The 18224-nt window shown below is 47.0% G+C and overlaps 1 protein-coding gene across 2 annotated transcripts; it reads left to right on the top strand.

Moving 5' to 3' along the window:
- The first annotated feature begins 658 nt into the window (after positions 1 to 658).
- LOC125428774 lies at positions 659 to 9075 on the top strand. 2 transcript variants are annotated; one of them, XM_048489408.1, is made up of 4 exons: positions 659 to 711; positions 2406 to 2642; positions 5320 to 5426; positions 7797 to 9075. In XM_048489408.1, the coding sequence occupies exons 3-4, from the start codon at positions 5360 to 5362 to the stop codon at positions 9002 to 9004; spliced, it is 1275 nt and encodes a 424-aa protein (XP_048345365.1). In that variant the 5' UTR covers positions 659 to 711; positions 2406 to 2642; positions 5320 to 5359; the 3' UTR covers positions 9005 to 9075. The 2 variants fall into 2 exon arrangements, with proteins under 2 accessions (XP_048345365.1, XP_048345364.1); XM_048489407.1 differs by having other exon boundaries at positions 5320 to 5450.
- Positions 9076 to 18224: the final 9149 nt, after the last annotated feature.

Genomic DNA, 18224 nt, shown 5'->3' with positions numbered 1-18224 from the left:
ATCCACACATACAAATCACTCCTTGCTTGGGAAGCAACAGTTGTCTGGGATAGACATAACTTATCCGAAATTAAAGCTAGAAGCCACAAAATTAATCTCTAACTTCAGGATGTTCACAGGATTTGTTGTGCTCAAAATGAAGGCAATTGCCACCTTAGCTGATATGGCTTATCTTCCCGCATTTCTCCATCAACAAACACAACTCAAGATCCAGACGCAGCTTATCTTTATTTCATTATATCTGAGGAACAAAAAAGTGTGAGAACAGGAGAAAATTGCCAACATTTATGCTGCATTCCTAAGAGATATGAGACTGCATAATTTGTGGAAGGAATTCAGAGGAAGCGAACATTTCTGGGAATTCATTGTGGAATGCGAGGGAAAATGGACTATGGGGACTGTCAAAAATTCTGCAAATAGGAAGAGTGGCATCTCTCTTAATCCTATGAATGACATCTACTCTGTAGGGAGGTTGAAAGATGGGTACAAGGCATTTGATCTTCATTCTTCTCTGTTCCTGTGTTGGGAGCTCAAGAGAACTTAGTTACATCGAACCAAGAAATATCTCGTTTGGTTGCTGTTGACTCCTTACTGAGGGCATTATCTGACATCAATCTCCAGCACTGTTATTATAAGGACTATCATGATTTTTCCTCAGCTTCCAAGGCATCTGTGCTTCGTAACTGGCATTAGACATACTTTCAGTGTGAGGTTCTTTCTTGTTCTTTCTTGTTCCCAGAATAATGAAGGTTAGCTCAGTGCTGGCAGGGTATAGTGTAGTGGTTAAGAGTCGCAGACTCTAATCTGGAGATCTGGATTTGATTCCACACTTTTCCTACAATCTAATCTAAACTAAGATAAACCAATCTAACCATCTTCTATTTACATTAATAGGCTGCCTTTCCCTTTACAACCTCAGGGTGGCTTCCAATAAGAAAAACACAGTGAAAACCAGTAAAACATTCTCATACAATACAATGCCAACAATCTCTAGTGTGTTTATAATAACTGATCTATGCCCTATAAAATTGTCATTCACACTATGCATCCTGGGGAAAGGAGGAGAGGAAAATAGAGGATGGGAGGAAGAGGAAAAAATGGGGGAAGGGGAGATGAAAGCCTGCTAGATGCATACCGATGCTGCCTCAACCATAAGCCTGGTGAAACTGCTCTGTCTCACAGGCACTGCGAAATTGTACTAAGTCCCGCAGGAAGTCCTGGCTCTCGTTGAGGACAGCCAGACAGCTTTCAGGCAGGATCCCCAGCAGATTGTTAACTGAGCAGAAAGCTGTCTGGAGAACACATTGGGAGAGCGGGTGTTTCAAGTACGACAGCCCCAGACCGTTTAGGGCTTCGAAAGTAATTAGCAGAGCCTTGAAGTTGATTCAGTGCTCCACCCTGAGCCAATGCAGCTGGCAGAGCACTGGCTGGATATGTGCTTGTCAAGAGGTCAGGACTTCTCTTGCACCAATTGGAGCTTCCAGAACAGATCGAGCTAAGGGCAGCTGTGGCTGCAGGGCCCAATGGGCCGGTGGGAGGCACAATGCCCTGGGCTGAGCCTGGAAGGCTGGGCAAGGGGCTGCAGGCGTTCTAGGGGCAGGAGGCAGGGAGTAGGGCGGCGGCACTGCAGGGATGCAGGGTAACGCATGTGTTGCGCCTCCGGTGCAGTTGCTCCCCTCGACATCCCCCCTCTGAAAGGCAGCCCTCATGTGAGTGAGTTGCAGCACTTCAGTCACAAGGAGGTGACTGTTGCATGGTTTTGCTGTAGCTAGCTGGGTTTGGGTGCAAGTAGGGAGCCCAGCAGTCTAGCTGACCAAGGTGGTAGAATGCCAGGGTGGAGTTATATCTCCCCCACCTCCACACTTGAAGCTTCCTGCTGGGTGACCTTGGGCCAATCACAGTTCTCTCAGAACTCCCTCAGTCCCTCCCACCTCATAAGAGTGCCTGCTGCGGGTAAGGACAGAGAAGGCAACTATTAGCTACTTTGAGACTCCTTAAAGGTTGAGAGAAAGTGGGTATAAAGGCCAACTTCTCTTTGTCTATCAGCTCCACCCAGCCTCACTTTATGTATTTCAAACTGCCTTTTGTTCCAGACAGAATATAGATAAGAGGGTTTAAATATAGAGCTGGAAACATTTTTTCCTACTTCGCACCTCATTACTATATTTTGTTTTAATTTAATTTTGTTCAGCCTAATGAAGAGTTTTGGAGAACAATTTTGGTCTTCATAAATGCGCTGATGCTGATTTCACTTTGGATAAAATCTGTAGCCTTAAGTCCATTTTCCCAGATAAAAACGTTTGCTTCCATCTTAGTGGCAAAAGGAGAGAGAGAGAGAGAGAGAGAGAGAGAGAGAGAGAGTAGTTTGGACTTTGGATTAACACACCTTGTTATCTGTTTCACAGGCGCACTACACCTGTTCAGTATTTTGTGGTTTGCTTATCAGTGAGCTAAGGTCTGAAACCAACACATTCGTTTCCAGAGAGGCAAAAGGAAGCAGAAGCTCATATATGAACTGGCAGCTATTAGCAACCTTAACATTGTGATGTCTGTCTGAGGTCTCTGCCCCTGAGTGAAGAGTGAGGCATCAATGGCCAGATTCAGCAAAGGGGAAACCTGCTCAGCTATACTCTCCATGTAAGGTAATTTTGTTAAATCCATAAGGGCTGCTCCTTCCTTCCTTTCTTCCCCTCCCTCCCTCCCTCTTTCCTGAACATCTCCGGATTAAGTGCTGGTTTAAGACCTTTAGAGGCCCTAAGTACTGAAAAGATTATGGTACCCACCCCCCCAATACTGTATATGCAATTCAAAATAAAAACAATAGTAAACCATAAATATCATTATTTGTATGAAAAAAAATTGCATTGCTTTCTTACCTTGAAGATACGTGGCATTTTAACTTACACGAATCAACGATGCAAAATAATGTTTAATGTTTCTTACTTATAACTTTATTAATACTACAGAAAGGTTTCTTCTGTATTTTTTAATTGCAAAGGCTTTGATCATATCATCAAAATTAATCTGACGTAACAAATCTGCTTCAACGCTTAACAGAAATAAGGAGGGGGGAAAAACTTTATGGGGCCCTCTTTACTTGAGCCCCTAAGGACATGCTTATTTTGCTTAATGGTTCGTCCTGGTCTGAATACGCATTCATGAAATTCACATAAACACATGAAACTTATGGAGACAGTGTCTTTCTCCACACATTTGCTAGCTAGAGCTGGGTGTGCCCACGCAGAGAGGGAGGCAGATCTTAGAATTAAGTAAATATGAGGCTTGATGACTAAGAAAGGAAAGGATATTCTTTACAGTTAAGGAAATCTATACTGTGATAGGAAACAGGCAAGACAGGCATTCTAACTACCTGTCTTGCCTGTTTCCTATCACGTGTTGCACTCTTGGGCCCTTTCCGCACGGGCGATTTACAGCGGCCCAGGCGCGGCAAAAACGCCGTCTCTGGGCGGCTGTTTGCACAGGAGGTGCTGCTGCACTGCAGCAGCGCCACCCTGGCTGCCCGGCAAAACTAGCGAGGTTTTTCTAAAGCACCGTTTTCCCGTCGACACGGTGTGAACAGCACCGGCGGGAAGATGCTGCTAAGCCTCTTCCTTCACTCACACCATCCCATCCAGCTGCCGCTTCTGAGGGCTGTAGAGCCCCTACCATCGCTGCTCCTTAACCCTGGGGTCGGAGGCAGCGCGGCAGGTCCCTGCAGCCCTCCAGAGCGACGCTGGATGGGATGGTGAGTGAAGGGGTCTCTCCGGCTGAGGGGGAAGTGCCAACTGCTCACATGCTAGCGTGCGAACGGCCCCCAACCTCTGCCGGCATAAATTATGCCGGTGGAGGCTTCAATCCGCGCATGTGCAGAAAGAGTCTTAGAGATAAGGAGCAGAGAGCCAGACTGATAGCCAACTGGCTGGAAGAAAAGCAGTTCCTTTTTAGCATTCTGGATAAATGTTTAGGGACGTCAGCTGATAGTTGACAACTAGTAAGGGAGTGGGCAGGGGGTGATGGTGCTGGGTTGGTGCTGTGATATGGTCGGAAGTGACATCACATCTCTAGCAAGATGATGCAGGACTCTGGGATTTGGGCAGGACTCTGCAATAAAACCACAGAGTGCTGCCCAAATCCTAGAGCATCACGTTGACATTAAACCAGGCAAGTGACATCACTTCTAGTTATTTGCTGGCAGTGGCATCATACCAACATGATGCCATTAATATTTTTTTCTCTTCCCATCAGCCATCAGCAGGTCACTGGGCAATGAACACAGAGAACACGCGGTCTCCCTTGTAAACAGTTGGATCGCAGCAGAACGGACAGAAGCATTTGACCTGTTTACCTTGCTAGCTTTACTGACCCCCATCCAACAGTACCGGAGTGTTTGCTGCAAAGAGATTCTGCCTTGTCCTTCATTCCCAAAGGCACCAACACTCTTTCAATTGACACTCAGACATACATGGGAGTCCTTGGGCTGGCAGGTACAATTAGCAAGGTGGTTGTTCCATAATCTGATGAGCTACAGAACTCCACTTCCACATTGTGCTTGCTGTCTCACACATGGTTTATCATGCTCTACTCTGCCTCCTGCTGCTGATCCCCTCAACTCTATCATGGTTTCTGCTGTGACTCCTGCTCCACAGCTGCCTTTTGCAGATTGACCTCATAGGCCACTGGGCTGGGCCAGCACATTCCCCGAGGAGAAGTAGAAGAAGAAGAGTTGGGTTTATATATCCCACCTTTCTCTCCTATAGGAGACTCAAAGGAGCTTACAAACTCCTTACCCTTCCCCCATCGCAACAAACACCCTGTGAGGTAGGTGGGGCTGAGGGAGTTGGAGTGCACAATTGGCGTGTGCACAGTTGGCATGTGTTGGAATGCACAGGCTAATCTGAATTCCCCAGATAAGCCTCCACAGCTCAAGCGGCATAGCGGGGACTCAAACCCAGTTCCTCCAGATTAGAGTACACCTCCTCTTAGCCACTACGCCACTGCTGCTCTTAACCATTACGCCACTGAAGAGCAGACTACTATCAAAGAGGAGCAAGGGCAGCTACCAAGCATGAGTGAAGGAAGCCAGAAACATGGCGGAAGTAATAGGAATCCCATTCCCACCATTGGTGTTGCTGGCAGTCTGCATAGCTAGCAGATAGACTGTGGGTGATGTTTTGCCCATCCTTGACTGGAATAATGTGGACCCTATTTGCATGAACACTGAAGGGGAAATCTGCAGCCTAGCTAGGGGAAAATGATTACCTTTGCCACAGTTGCCATTGGGTGAAATAAAGGCTAGTGAATCTTCTTCTTCTTTTCCAGGTATGAGCAGGAACAAGTGACCCAACCGGCAGGTCTTGCAATGGAAAGGAAATCTGGAAGGACCTTGGAAACTTGTATTGTAGAAAAGACTCCGAGGAAACAAGAAGGTACAGGGGGGCATCTCAGAGAAGGTAATGGCTCCAGGGGGTCACATAAATTGGGTGAAGGTGATTCCTAGGAACGTGGTTGAAATGTGTGAAAATGAAGTCAGCCAACATAGGAACCAATCTAATAGCTCAAGCGGTGGATCCTACTTCTTCACTCAGTTAAGTGCAGATACTGTTTCCTCTGGAGGAAAGAGCTGCCCTTAGCTTTCCAGACAGGCAGGATTCTGTCCAAAGTTCCTCATTAGCATAATTTTCTGTTTTTGAAGAACTGCTAACAGTGCACTCCTGAGAGAGAGAGAGAGAGAGAGAGAGAGAGAGAGAGAGAGAGAGAGAGAGAGAGGGCTCTGGATTAGAGGTGACCCCTGCATTGGTGTAGATGCCCCTCAGTGTTGTGTAAATGATATCCGCACCGATGCAGGACCGGGGAGGTCAGGGAGGGCAGGAGCCGGCCTCAGCCACCTGCCTGAGCGGCCTGGTGCCAGGCCCCGCCCCGCCGGCTAAGGTAAGTGGGCAGGGGCACACTGAGCAGGTGTTGTCCCCAGGCACCATTTCCCCCTAGTACACCTCTGCTCTGCTGGTCCATACCAATGGACCTCCCAGCTCAGCATCCTTTTTCCAGCCACTTCTGAGGAGTTTCAAGCAGAGCATGCAGATTTCCCAACTTGGTTGCTCTGTTGTGGCTGATACTCTGGGTTAGGAAAGACAATAACATACTTTCTTCCATTCAGTTTTCCATGAAACATGAATACAAATTTTCAGTAGTTAAAGTGGCTTCCGTTCCCTATCGTTTTGGTTTCAACTACCCACCAGACTGGAAAAGCCATTTTTTCTTGCCCTTGGGTTTCTCTTCCCGCCTGGTTTCCCCGGAAACTTGTTCTTCACTACTGAAATAAAGTCAAGATGGGCACAAAATCTGAATGTAGTCCTTCTCATTACATCCTAGCCTTTTGAAGAGCATTTGCATATGTGCTTTAAAAAAAAAAAACAAATCATCATATGTATGATAATATAATCAACATTCAATAATCTTCCCCAGTCTCCTCGTAGATCGCTTTCTGGGATTGCTTTCTAGGATTAAAGCAAAAGTGAGAACATTTTAAGGGGAAATGGATGCTGAGAGGTTTTCTGGCAAATCCAAGAGTTGGACGGTGCTTTAGATTCTGTCTAGTCCAGTGATGGCGAACCTTTTTGAGACCGAGTGCCCATATTGCAAGCCAAACCCCACTTATTTATCGCAAAGTGCCAACCCGGCAATTTAACCTGAATGCTGAGGTTTTAGTTTAGAAAAAACCAGTTGGCTCCCTCTTCCTCCGCCCCACCCACTCGAGCAGGGGCCAGCCTGCTCTAGCCTCCAACAAGTCCTGCATGCACCGCCAGGCCCTCTGCACCAATTCCTCAGGCAGCAACCACTGAGCACAGGCAATTCAGCCCAGCCAAGTCCTCCCTGCTCACTGCAGTGCATGCATGTCGTGCTCAGTTGCCCAGGCCAGCCTAGATATGTGTGTGTGTGTGTGTGTGGATTTTCCGCACATAATCTTAACTCTGTGTTGCCAACAGAGAGGGCTCCGAGTGCCACCTCTGGCACCTGTGCCATAGGTTCGCCATCACTGGTCTAGTCCAACTCTTGCCTCATGAAGGGAATCGAGGCCTAGCAAGGAGTTGTTCAGCTTCTGCTCAGCAGTCTCCAGTCAGAGAGAACCAGCCCGTCCACTAGGTAACCAGTTCCATTGTCAAACTTCTCTTACTATTAGGAAATTTATCCTAGTGATCAACTGAACTGCTCTCCTATAACTTAGTGGCTCCCTTAAAAGTGACCCATTCCCAACCCAAACCAGATAAATAACACGGCCCCATCAACCCCTGGTGCCAGTGGTGGGATCCAAAAATTTTAGTAACAGGTTCCCCTGGTGGTGGGATTCAAACTGTGTGTGAGCCAGCCTGCTGCTGCACTCCACGGAGGCGCATGGGCATTCTGGGGCAGGGCATTCCTGGGCAGGGCTGTGACAAGGACGAAGCTGCTGCGCCGGTCCTTGGGCAGGAAACAAATGCACACAGGCGCAGGCTGCCACGCACGCCGGTACACCTCCTGCTAGACTGCTTCAAGTTCTGCTTACTGCTGAGAGGAGGGGCTGAATTCAAGGCAAAAATCACGTGGCAAAATCACCAATTAGTAACCCCCTCTCGGCACACACAAATAATTAGTAACCTACTCTCGGGAACCTGTGAGAACCTGCTGGATCCCACCTCTGCCTGGTGCACAGGGATGTTCAACCTGTTCTCCAAGGAGGCTAGTTCTGTCCCTGGAACCATTCCGCCATCTTGAAGAACTAATCTCTCTCTCTCTGTGCTTGTTTGTTTGTTGTCCTGCAGTGAATGTGACTCTGGATATTGACACAGCCAACCCTCTCCTTCTTTTGTCTGAGGACCTGAAGAGCGTGAGAAGATGGAACAGAATGCAATACTGGCCTGACAATGCTAAGAGATTTGATATTGTGTCCTGCGTTCTGGGCTGTGAGGGATTCACCTCAGGAAGACATTCGTGGGAGGTGGAGGTGGAGGTAGAGAAGGAGCAGGTAGTGGGAGGCCTAGGCTGGGCTGTGGGAGTTGCCAGGGAGTCTGTGAGGAGGAAGGGCTTGGTATATGCTTGCCCCAGGGAAGGGATATGGGTTGTGGGTAAAGTGATGCCTTACGGGTTCTTGGCTTTTACCTCTCCCGAGGATAGCATTTCTATTCTGAGCCATGAGCCCAAGAAGATCCGGGTCTCCTTGGACTATAAAGAGGGACGAGTGGAATTTTTTGATGCTCATACAGGTGACTTGATCTTCTCTTTCCCTTCAACCTCGTTTTCTGGGGAGAGGCTGCACCCTTATTTCCGGATGGAATGGTTAGGACAGCTGAAGTGCTGCTGGACAGCCAATGGGCATCTTCGATCCAGGCGACCCTCTCCTGACATCAGCTCCTCTGAGCTGCAAGGGTGCCCCTCTAGATTTGTGCCGTGTGGCAGGACTCCTCAGGCCCCGTCACCAACTCCCTGTGCCGTTCTACTCTGTGGTACTCATCTGCCTACCTTCACAAAATGCTCTGAGAACAGGAATCCAGAATCCCCCAATGACAGTGAATCTCTGCAACATTCTGGCTCAGTCTGGCATGGCCAATCCATTCCTCATTCCGAAGGTTGTGTTGGTGTGAAGCCAACAGCCCAAGTCAGGACGGCTGAGGAAAGGCAGGACTCCAAGGAGGAAGCGGGGGAAATGTCCCCTTTAAAAATGAAGAACACTTCTTCAGGAGTCAACGCAGAGCCCAGGAGAGCAGAGGAAGAGGAGGATGTAGGGGTGACTGCCGTCAGGGAACTCCACCTACAGAACCATGATGTCCCTTCCTTGGATCTTGAGGGCAGTTCTGGGAAGAACTGGGAAAGAATGCTCATCCAAGATGATACTAGCCATAAAGAGAAGGGGAGAGGGGTCTCTCCGAAGGAGGAAAAGGACATCTGGCTCAGTTCTGAGGATTACATGTTGTTTGCCTTGATTCCTTTCCTTCTTGTATTAATTGTAACCGTGTACGACTTACTTTCTTAAGCATAGGTCATTTACTCATTAAAGAGGAAGAATCGCTTTGCTTACAAAAATCTCCAAGGCTTCGGTTCCGCTTGTGCCACGGTTCCTTCCGTCACCCACATGCTGGGATTTTGCAAAGTGTCTGTCACAACTCAGTCATAAGAAGGTTAACTTTTTGTATGTAAACAAGTTGCTGAAGTCACTGTCTATGACAGGGGTCCCCAAACTACGGCCCGGGGGCCAAATGTGGCCCCCTGAAGGCATTTATCCGGCCCGCCAGGCATGGCTGCGATGGCTCCATTCATGTGCAGTGGGGGCTCGAGGGAGAGGAGGAACCGGCCCCAACGGCTGTTGATTGCAATTACATGATGGCACCCCCAAATCTCCATGAATTTTCTGACCCAGAGTTGGAAACCTTACACGTGGCAACGCCTGCTCCGCCCTTCCCTCTCGGCTACTCCATGTGTTGCTCTCAGGCTTTCTGTTCCGCCTCACTCCCATTGGCATCAGCCAGGCTGGTGGGAATCATTGGTTTTTTTTAGTGTAGGAAAGCAAACCCAGGAAGATAATCTGAAGTCCTGGGTTAGATGGAATGCTTCATTGGGAAAGTTCTGCTTTTTTTTTTTACAGGGGAAGGTATTCCACAGCCTCCCCAACAATATTTGGAGCCCACCCTGTACTTGACATACTTTGGTTACTGTTCTAAAAATAGACCATGACAGAAAGGCTGAAAGGTGAAATCAAATATTTTACAATCATTTGTGCATAGGAATTTGTTCATAGTTTTTTTTAGTCCGGCCCTCCAACAGTCTGAGGGACAGTGAACTGGCCCCCTGTTTAAAAAGTTTGGGGACCCCTGGTCTATGACCTGATCTATTGATTAACTATTGGTCAGTCAAGATAGCCATTGCTTACATGTTAGTAAGCATGTACATCAGAAGTTATAAAGTTAAGGATAATTATATGTAATTTGCTGCCGGAGTTTTAATGTTTAATTATTATTATTATGTTATTATAAGCATTGAGTCTGCTGTTGATGACAGGGGCTATATGTTAAGTTGGAGTTTCCTCGAGGCTCCTTCGGGAAGAGGTACGCTCCTAGAAATCTAAAATATAAATAAAAATAAAAATAAATAAAGGATAAAGACAAAGACATGTGAAAGAAGTGAAGCCATGTGCTGAGAAGGTAGGACAGTACATACCTTGTTTCCCTGAAAATAAAACAGGGTCTTATATTAATTTTTGCTCCAAATATGCGTTAGGGCTTATTTTCAGGGGATGTCTTATTTTTCCCCATGATTTTGCACCCCCCACGTGACCAGATCAGCTGCGCTGGGGAATCTGTAACCAGGGCTTATTTTGGGGTAGGTCTTATTTTCAGGGAAACTGGGTTGCCAACCTCAACTTCAGATGGTTGTGGTGGGTTTTCCCGGCTGTGTGGCCGTGGTCTGGTAGATCTTGTTCCTGACGTTTCGCCTGCATCTGTGGCTGGCATCTTCAGAGGTGCATCACAGAGAGAAGTGTGTTACACTTCCAAATGTGCGTCACTGAAAATGAAAAAACAGAAAAAAACACATGAAAATAAACAGGAAAGGGGGAATGGAGTGTGCTTCAGGACATGATAAAATGGCATCAAGGAGGACGTTTGGGGACAGCACAGAGGCATGAGAAATGGTAGCGGGAAAGATAAAACATAGTGAATATGATCGCACAGCAAGGGAAGATGTCTTCAAAACATTTCTAACCAGAGAAGCTTTCTAAAAGGGGATTCAGAATGTGTGGAATCAAAGGGGGGAAAGAAATGCAGAATTTCATGGAGGAAATATTTTATTTCCTGGCTCAAAATGTTTTTAAAAGTTTGGGCAGAAACGGCTCCAATGACCACCCATCTCAGCTTCTGTGATCCAACTCCCTCAAGAATAATGAACCTCTGGAGGTCATCAGTTTCAGGAGGGAAGCTGTGTTGGTCTGTGGTAGAAGAGTCAGATTTGAGTTGCATCTGATGAATTGAGCTCTGGTGCTTAAAAGGTTATTCCTTCAACAATGAGCTGCAAGCAGAGGAAACCTCTGTGGGGAATCTCCATGGAGAATCTCCTGCAGCGTACAAAATGGTGGGCGCAAGTGGCGGGAACAAAAGAGGTTTGGACGGGAGAACGAAAGCATTTCCTTCCTGCTGGTGTTTCCACAGCAGGCAGGAATTGTCTTCAACCAGCGTTGGCGGGGGAGGGGAATATCGCTAGTTTAGCTATTTTTGAAAAACCTGGGTTGAGAGGAATACAATGGGCTGAACTGGTTTTGGGGAAGAGAGCTGTGTGAAGGTCTTCTCCAAAATGCTCCCGTGTTTCCCCGAATATAAGACAGTGTCTTATATTAATTTTTGCTCCCAAAGATGCGCTATGTCTTGTTTTCAGGGGATGTCTTATATTTCTGTATTCTGTTCGTCAGGCATGCTTCCAAACAAAAACTTTGCTACGTCTTACTTTTGGGGGATGCCTTATATTTCGCACTTCAGCAAAACCTCTACTACGTCTTATTTTCCGGGGATGTCTTATATTCGGGGAAACAGGGTATTTATAAAGTCCTAAAGATGTTATATTTGTGCTGTGCAGAATCCACCCATTTGACCGCCACCTGTGCTGTATCTGAGACCAAGTAGCTGCGCTAGAAAGGCCAGGCCTGCAAGGCTACCTCAGAACAAACCACAAGGAGTCAGAGAATGGGCCTCTACAGACCACAAAAGTATGTCTTGGAACTTGAGCAATGGCCCCCAAACAGGCCTGGCCTCACGTCCAGCTGACCAACAATTGCCAAGAGATCTGTGGTGGTTGCGAATTCGAAAACCCAGGAGGCCTCTTTGCACAGAGGGTCACACGCAAGGCCTCCAAGAACAGCCATCAGGGCAAGACACGGCTGCCTTCTTGCAGTTCCATTTTCCTCCCAAACCACAGCGCCTGTTTGCTTTTTTACAAAGTGGTAGATCTATTCATGAGCCACAACACTGTGCTAAATTGGGGTGATGAGGCTCAATTTAAGAACATCAGAACTAGCCTGCTGGATCAGACCAGAGTCCATGTAGTCCAGCACTCTGCTACTTGCAGTGGCCCACCAGGTGCCTTTGGGAGCTCACATGCAGGAGGTGAAAGCAATTCTGCTGCTGCTGCTGCTCCTGAGCACCTGGTCTGCTAAGGCATTTGCACTCTGAGATCAAGGAGGATCAAGATTGGTAGCCATAGATCGACTTCTCCTCCATAAATCTGTCCAAGCCCTTTTTAAAGCTATCCAGGTTAGTGGCCATCACCACCTCCTGTGGCAGCATATTCCAAACACCAATCACACGTTGTGTGAAAAAATGTTTCCTTTTATTAGTCCTAGTTCTTCCCCCCAGCATTTTCAATGTATGCCCCCTGGTTCTAGTATTGTGGGAAAGAGAGAAAAATGTCTCTCTGGCTCATTCCGCACACGCAGAATAATGCACTTTCAAGCTGCTTTCAGGGCTCTTCGAAGCTGTGCGGAATGGCAAAAACAGTTGTGAAAGCAGCTTGAAAGTGCATTATTTTGCGTGTGCGGAATGAGCCTCTGTCAACATTTTCTACCCCATGCATAATTTTATAGACTTCAATAATATCCCCCCTCAGGCATCTCCTCTCCAAACTAAAGAGTCCCAAACGCTGAAATTTCCTCCCAGGCACTAAAGTGGCATACTTATGAGCTTTCAAGAGAATTCTCCCTACTCCTTGGCCTTTTTATTTTTACCCAGCCTGCAACTAGTAAAATGAGAACAGTCAGGCATGGGTCAGAGAGACACTTGGTCATGCTCTTCCCAAAGGTTAGGCCAATGCTGACAGCCCATTGGACAAAACTCTTCCTCCTATGCAGTCTAGACCACTGTGTATGCAATAAATGTTGAGTGTACTTAGGATGGTCAGCTAAAAAGGACAGCTTACTGTTGCGATAAAAGATTAAGCCACACGGAAGCAGTTTTTTAGCAGTTACCATCCCACCTTTATAATATATAAATTAGGTTTAGGAAAGTTGTCTTAATAGTGGAAGTGGTTTAATAGTCTTTAATAGTGGTAGGGTCACAGGGTTGTCAGCGCTGACTTGGCAATTGCTGGGAAATTTTTGAGAGCGGTACCTAGCAAAGGTGGAGTTAGAGGAGACCTCTTTTTCTACCACTCCTCACTTTCTTGAAGATCTTGGATTAGGGCTGAGGGTGGGACGAATGACACTGTGGGCAAGTGACAGTCCTGTGGGCTCAGGGAGTCTGTCACACAATTTATAATTAAATTATGGTATTAACTGCCACAGGATTTGTTAATGTTCACTGCTTGATTGCTTGAAAAAGGGGTTGGATAAACAGACATCTTCATATATTTCCAAAAATGTATACCTCTGACCAGGGGTGTAGCTTTATAAAATGGTGCCCAGGACCCAAAGTCCCCCCCCACCCCACACACACAGCTGTTCTCTGCCCCTGAACTCCCAGTGGAATTCAGGACAGGGGTGCAGTTGAATACCAGCTTGCCATGGGGAGCTCGAGAGCTGTGCGGGCCCAACTGATAGTGCCCTCAGCTCAGCCAGGTCCAGTTTAAACTGCAGGCTTTTGCTAAGGCCAGGATCAAATTGAGCACCGGGAGGAGGGGGGGGGGCTGACCGGCTCTAGATGGAGCTTGGGGAGCAGAGCCAACGGTAGAGCTGGTTAACCTTTGGTGCTTAAATTGATCCTGACCTCAGCAAAGCCTGGATCCAGGCAAGCTGGGGCCAACATCGAACAGGCCTGCCACTCTCAACCTCCATGTGGAGATCAGGAGAGGGGTGAGTCGAGAATCAGCATGGGCAGATAACATTTCTAGCCCATAAAGAAAATACAAAATGCCATGATCCAAGGGTGAATCAAGAACCTATGAATATAGTGCTAGGAACAACATGGCTGCAAACCATACACTTTATGGCCAGAGGTATGGGTTGGCCTGGGCCAATCAGTACATGGCTGGTGATGTCAATTAATCACATTAACCCATTGCTATCCTGCTGACCCAGAGTGTCAGAGTGAGATAAAATGGTAGGATTTATCTGCAGGCTAAATTATCCCATTTCTCACAGATGGCAAGGCTCACAATTTCATCTCCTAATGTGACTCCGCTGTGCTCAACCTTGGAGACCTGGAGGGGAGGCAAGCTGGAGATTACCTCCTCCCAACACCTGGGACCTTATCTCAGTTGCAGAAGGTCACAGCTTTGCTAAATCTCAAGCAACGGCACAGTTATTTTCTATTTTAAACATTTCTATTGTAGGCCTGAAGCCTGAACCAATGGGCGAGAGGACAAGAAACAGTATTAAGGGACTTGTTTTTTTGAGAGTTTCCTCAGAGAAAATGACGGCTTTGGAGGGTGAACTCCATGGCATTATATACTGCAGAGATTATTCCCCAAACCCTAGGGCCGTGGTGGTGAACCTATGGCACTCCAGATGTTCATGGACTACAATTCCCATCAGCCCCTGCCAGCATGGCCAATTGGCCATATAGATTTCTGCAGTAGGCTCCACCCCTAAGTGTTTAGGCATTTCCCAACCCGGGAATGGCAACCCTCGTGATTTCCTATAATGGAGCATCATGAAAGAAAGAAACAAATTAGTGATTCTTTTTCTTTTTTTGTCAGTAAATTTATTTGACAGGTCTGGTCATTGCATGCTTATTTTTTTAACCACAGATGCGGTGTCCACCCGGCCTGGCTTTTTGCTGTGTGGCGTGAGAGCCTGTTTCGTGGCCTTCTCAACTGCAGAAAACTTAAAAATCTGAAGTTTAGATAAAGGTGAAGGGTTTCCGCGAAGGGTGTCAAGGTAGTTTTTTAGCTGCATGGTCTAGAAGCGTGAGGTCAGACTGGCTACATTTGCAGGGCCCACAACGACAAGATGACTGAAAAGAGGAAATGAATGAATGTCCTGCTTTTGAGTGAGAAGGCAGGTGGAATGAGAATGCAAAATGGCCATAGAATCTGTCCATACAGAAACCCATAGCTTAGAAATAAGGATTCTAGCCCAGCATTAGAGTTTGGAGGAATCCACTCACAACTCAAGAAAGGACTTTTTTCTGTTGTGGCACCAACCTAATGGAAGTTTCTCCCTTTGGCTGATTTGTCTTCCTACCCCATCATTGTCTTCTGTCCAAAAACTCTTCTGTTTTATTTGGCATTCCCTCAGATACTCCTTTCCATTTATGCATTTGTTTAATTGTTTTTAATTCTTATAGATGCGTATGCGGATTGCCAGCCAAGGGCTCTACCCTCAAATCTCCATGGCTAGCAATCCCCACGAAACTGTGAGCTATGGGTGTCCATTTATACTGGGATGCCATTTTGTCACCATGTCATGGGATGCCCTAAAATTCATGTTTTAAACCAACCCATCCATTAACCACAAGAGTTACACTTCAACCAACTGAAGACAGAAGGGGGGAGCACTCCAAAGTCTTCTGTCCAGATGATTCATGTTTTGGGGGTGGCTCAGAGGTCGAGCATCCCCTCCAGATGCAAGAGGTCCTGAGTTCAGTCCCCAGTATCTCCAATTAAAAGGATCAGGTAGAAGATGATGTGAGACCCTGCAGTGTCTGTCAATCAGAGAAGGCAATAATCAAAACCGACCAATGCATCTTATACTGCAGCAGACCAGACTGATCTAGATAGACAAATGGGTCCCTCTACACACAACATCTCTTTATGTTGGCTGAACATGTGGAGAAGAGTCGGCATGAGCGCTCTGCACCTTCCCCTGTCTCCATGTGATCTCTGGCTCACGAGCATAGCTCTTACATGCACAGGAAATTTTCACATCTATGCTTCCTCCATGGGATTGGGAACATTTGGAAAGCAGTGTCCCTGATCACCTCCCCAAACTCGACACTCTCCAGGTTTCACCCCCAAACCATCCAGTAGGTTCCAAGCCAGAGCTGTTAGCCTGCATTAAGACCAGAGTTATGTTGACTATTTTGTTTTGCTGGGTCAAAGCTTTTGGCACAGAAATATTTTCCCCAGACTCTTAAATTGTGTGAATGGTTCACTTATGGCAGTCCGTATATTACCACTGTTTCTTATAATTACTGGGTCTTCTTCCTGGAAAGAGTTTCATGGAAGATGCTGGCCTATTGAGGATCCTGTGTGGAATAGCATCACGACCCTGGGCGGCTGCAGCATTTATACATTGGCAGTACCTTCCCATTACAGCTTATCCTTCCCTACCACCAGTGGCGAAGCTACCAGGGGACAGGGGTGCGCGCCGTGCACCGGGTGCATGGTTTTGGGTCACGTGGGGGGTGGAAAATTTCCCCCAGACTCCTCCCCCTTCCCCCCGCAGCCCCTCTCTCATGTGCTCCTCTCTCCACGCCACGTGCTATTAAAATCCCATACAGGCTGGTAACAGGCTCTGTAAAGGTCCTGGTGGAATGGCCTCCAACCTTGCCGGGTTTCAGAAGTAAGTGGGCAGCATGCCATGGGGTGCCATGGGATTAGGGGTCACTCCCACGATCTCCCCACTTACTTTAGAAACCAAGCAGGCTGGAAAAAAGGCCTGTTCCCTTCCAGGCTTCAAAGGCCCTGGTGGGAACTACATTTCCCAGGCCCTTTGAAGCCTGGAAGGGAACAGGCCTTTTTTCCAGCCTGCTGGGTTTCTAAAGTAAGGGGGGCGCCGTGGGGGTGTGTGCTGTGGGGGGCCCCTGAAAAAGCCAGAGTGCGCACCGGGCACACTCTGGCCCAGCTACCCCTCTGCCTACCACATAGTAGTAAAGGAGAATTAATCTGGGTCAAACATTCACCTTACAAGTGCTGTCTTATTGGCCTTATTACCTCTGTCTCACTATCCCCCGTCTCCGCCTCCCACACACAGCAACCCAAGAATATCATCTCCCCCCCATACCTCATGAACAGGAAGCCTCATTTTTCAGCAGGGACTGGTTTAATCAGTGTCAATCAAAAACAGGAAACAGGGTGTACTCCCCTGAATTTCCACGACACCTTCTGCCCTCCCCACCGCCACCAGTATGTATTTCATTTCTATCCGCCGTGGTCCTTGGTCGTATGGATACCATGAACAGCAAAGTGGTGCAGCTGATGTTTGCTCTCATCACAGGTAAGTGGTGGTGGGGGGAATATGAACAAGGGGGCAGAACCTCCTTTCGCATGCAGACACTCACACATGAATTGTGTGATGATACCACTCAGGTTTGGTGAGGGTTGGTTCAGGGGGTCCAAAGTTATGGACTCCCAAAGGGGGTGCCCCTTCCCCATTGTTTCCAATGGGAGCTAATAGAAGATGGGGGCTACACCTTTGAGGGTCCATAACTTTGGACCCCCTGAACCAAACTTCACCAAACTTAGGTCGTACACTCAGGAGAGTCTCCTAAAGATACCCTGAAATTTTGGTGCTCCTAGCTTAACAATTGCGCCCCTGTACACATTATATAGAAGTAGAGCTGCTGGAGGGAAGAAAATTGTAAATACAGTATTAGTCATTCCCACAGGAACCCTAGGATCTGTAGTTCTTTGAAGAGCAAAGGGAGTAATCTTTTAAGTGTTCCTGATGTGAATTCAGAGATACAGTGGAACCTTGGTTTTCATTGCCTTCGTTTTTCATTGGTTTTGGTTTTCATCGATTTTTTCAGTGAAAAAAGTTGTCTCGGTTTCCATTGATTTGCCTCAGTTTTCATCAATTTGCAGTAAGGTACAGGGGTTTGGGGAGAAAAATCACCCGGACAAAGCTGTTGCAGGCCATGTCTGCAATTTGTTTAATGACAATGTCTTGCCCCATTTCAGACAAATCTTAAAGAGACGTCAGAAACAGACCTCTTTGGACAGCTTTCTGGTGCGACATTGGTCCACTGGCTCGGAAGCTGGTCCTAGTGTTATTGTTTGTTACTGTTTTCAGCATTAAACATGATGTTTATTCACCCAAAAAATGTGTTTTTGGTATGTTTTTTGGAGTGCCTAGAACGGATTAATTGGATTTACATTGATTCCTATGGAAAAGTTTGCCTCGGTTTTCATCAGTTTTGGTTTTCATTGATTCTTTTCCGATGGATTACCGACAAAAACCGAGGTTCCACTGTATAGGATGCCTTGGAGTGCATCGGAGATTCCCTGAAACCATGGTCACTGTATTATTTCCACAAGAGAAGTGCAATGACAGACACCAGAGAGTGAGAAAAAAAAATAGAGTTTCAGTTCAGAGAGAGCCATTTGTCTGAACTGTG

Source organism: Sphaerodactylus townsendi, linkage group LG03 (genome assembly GCF_021028975.2).
Source record: "Sphaerodactylus townsendi isolate TG3544 linkage group LG03, MPM_Stown_v2.3, whole genome shotgun sequence".
Taxonomy (NCBI): Eukaryota; Metazoa; Chordata; class Lepidosauria; order Squamata; family Sphaerodactylidae; genus Sphaerodactylus; species Sphaerodactylus townsendi.
The sequence above is the reverse complement of the archived record's forward strand: the minus strand, read 5'-3'. Positions and strand labels throughout refer to the sequence as shown.

Coding starts and splice junctions, on each gene's coding strand:
- LOC125428774 (XM_048489407.1), top strand. CDS start 5,360: ATGGAAAGGAAATCTGGAAGGACCTTGGAAACTTGTATTGTAGAAAAG. Junction 5,451..7,796: donor AGGGGGGCATCTCAGAGAAG/GTAATGGCTCCA, acceptor GTTGTCCTGCAG/TGAATGTGACTCTGGATATT.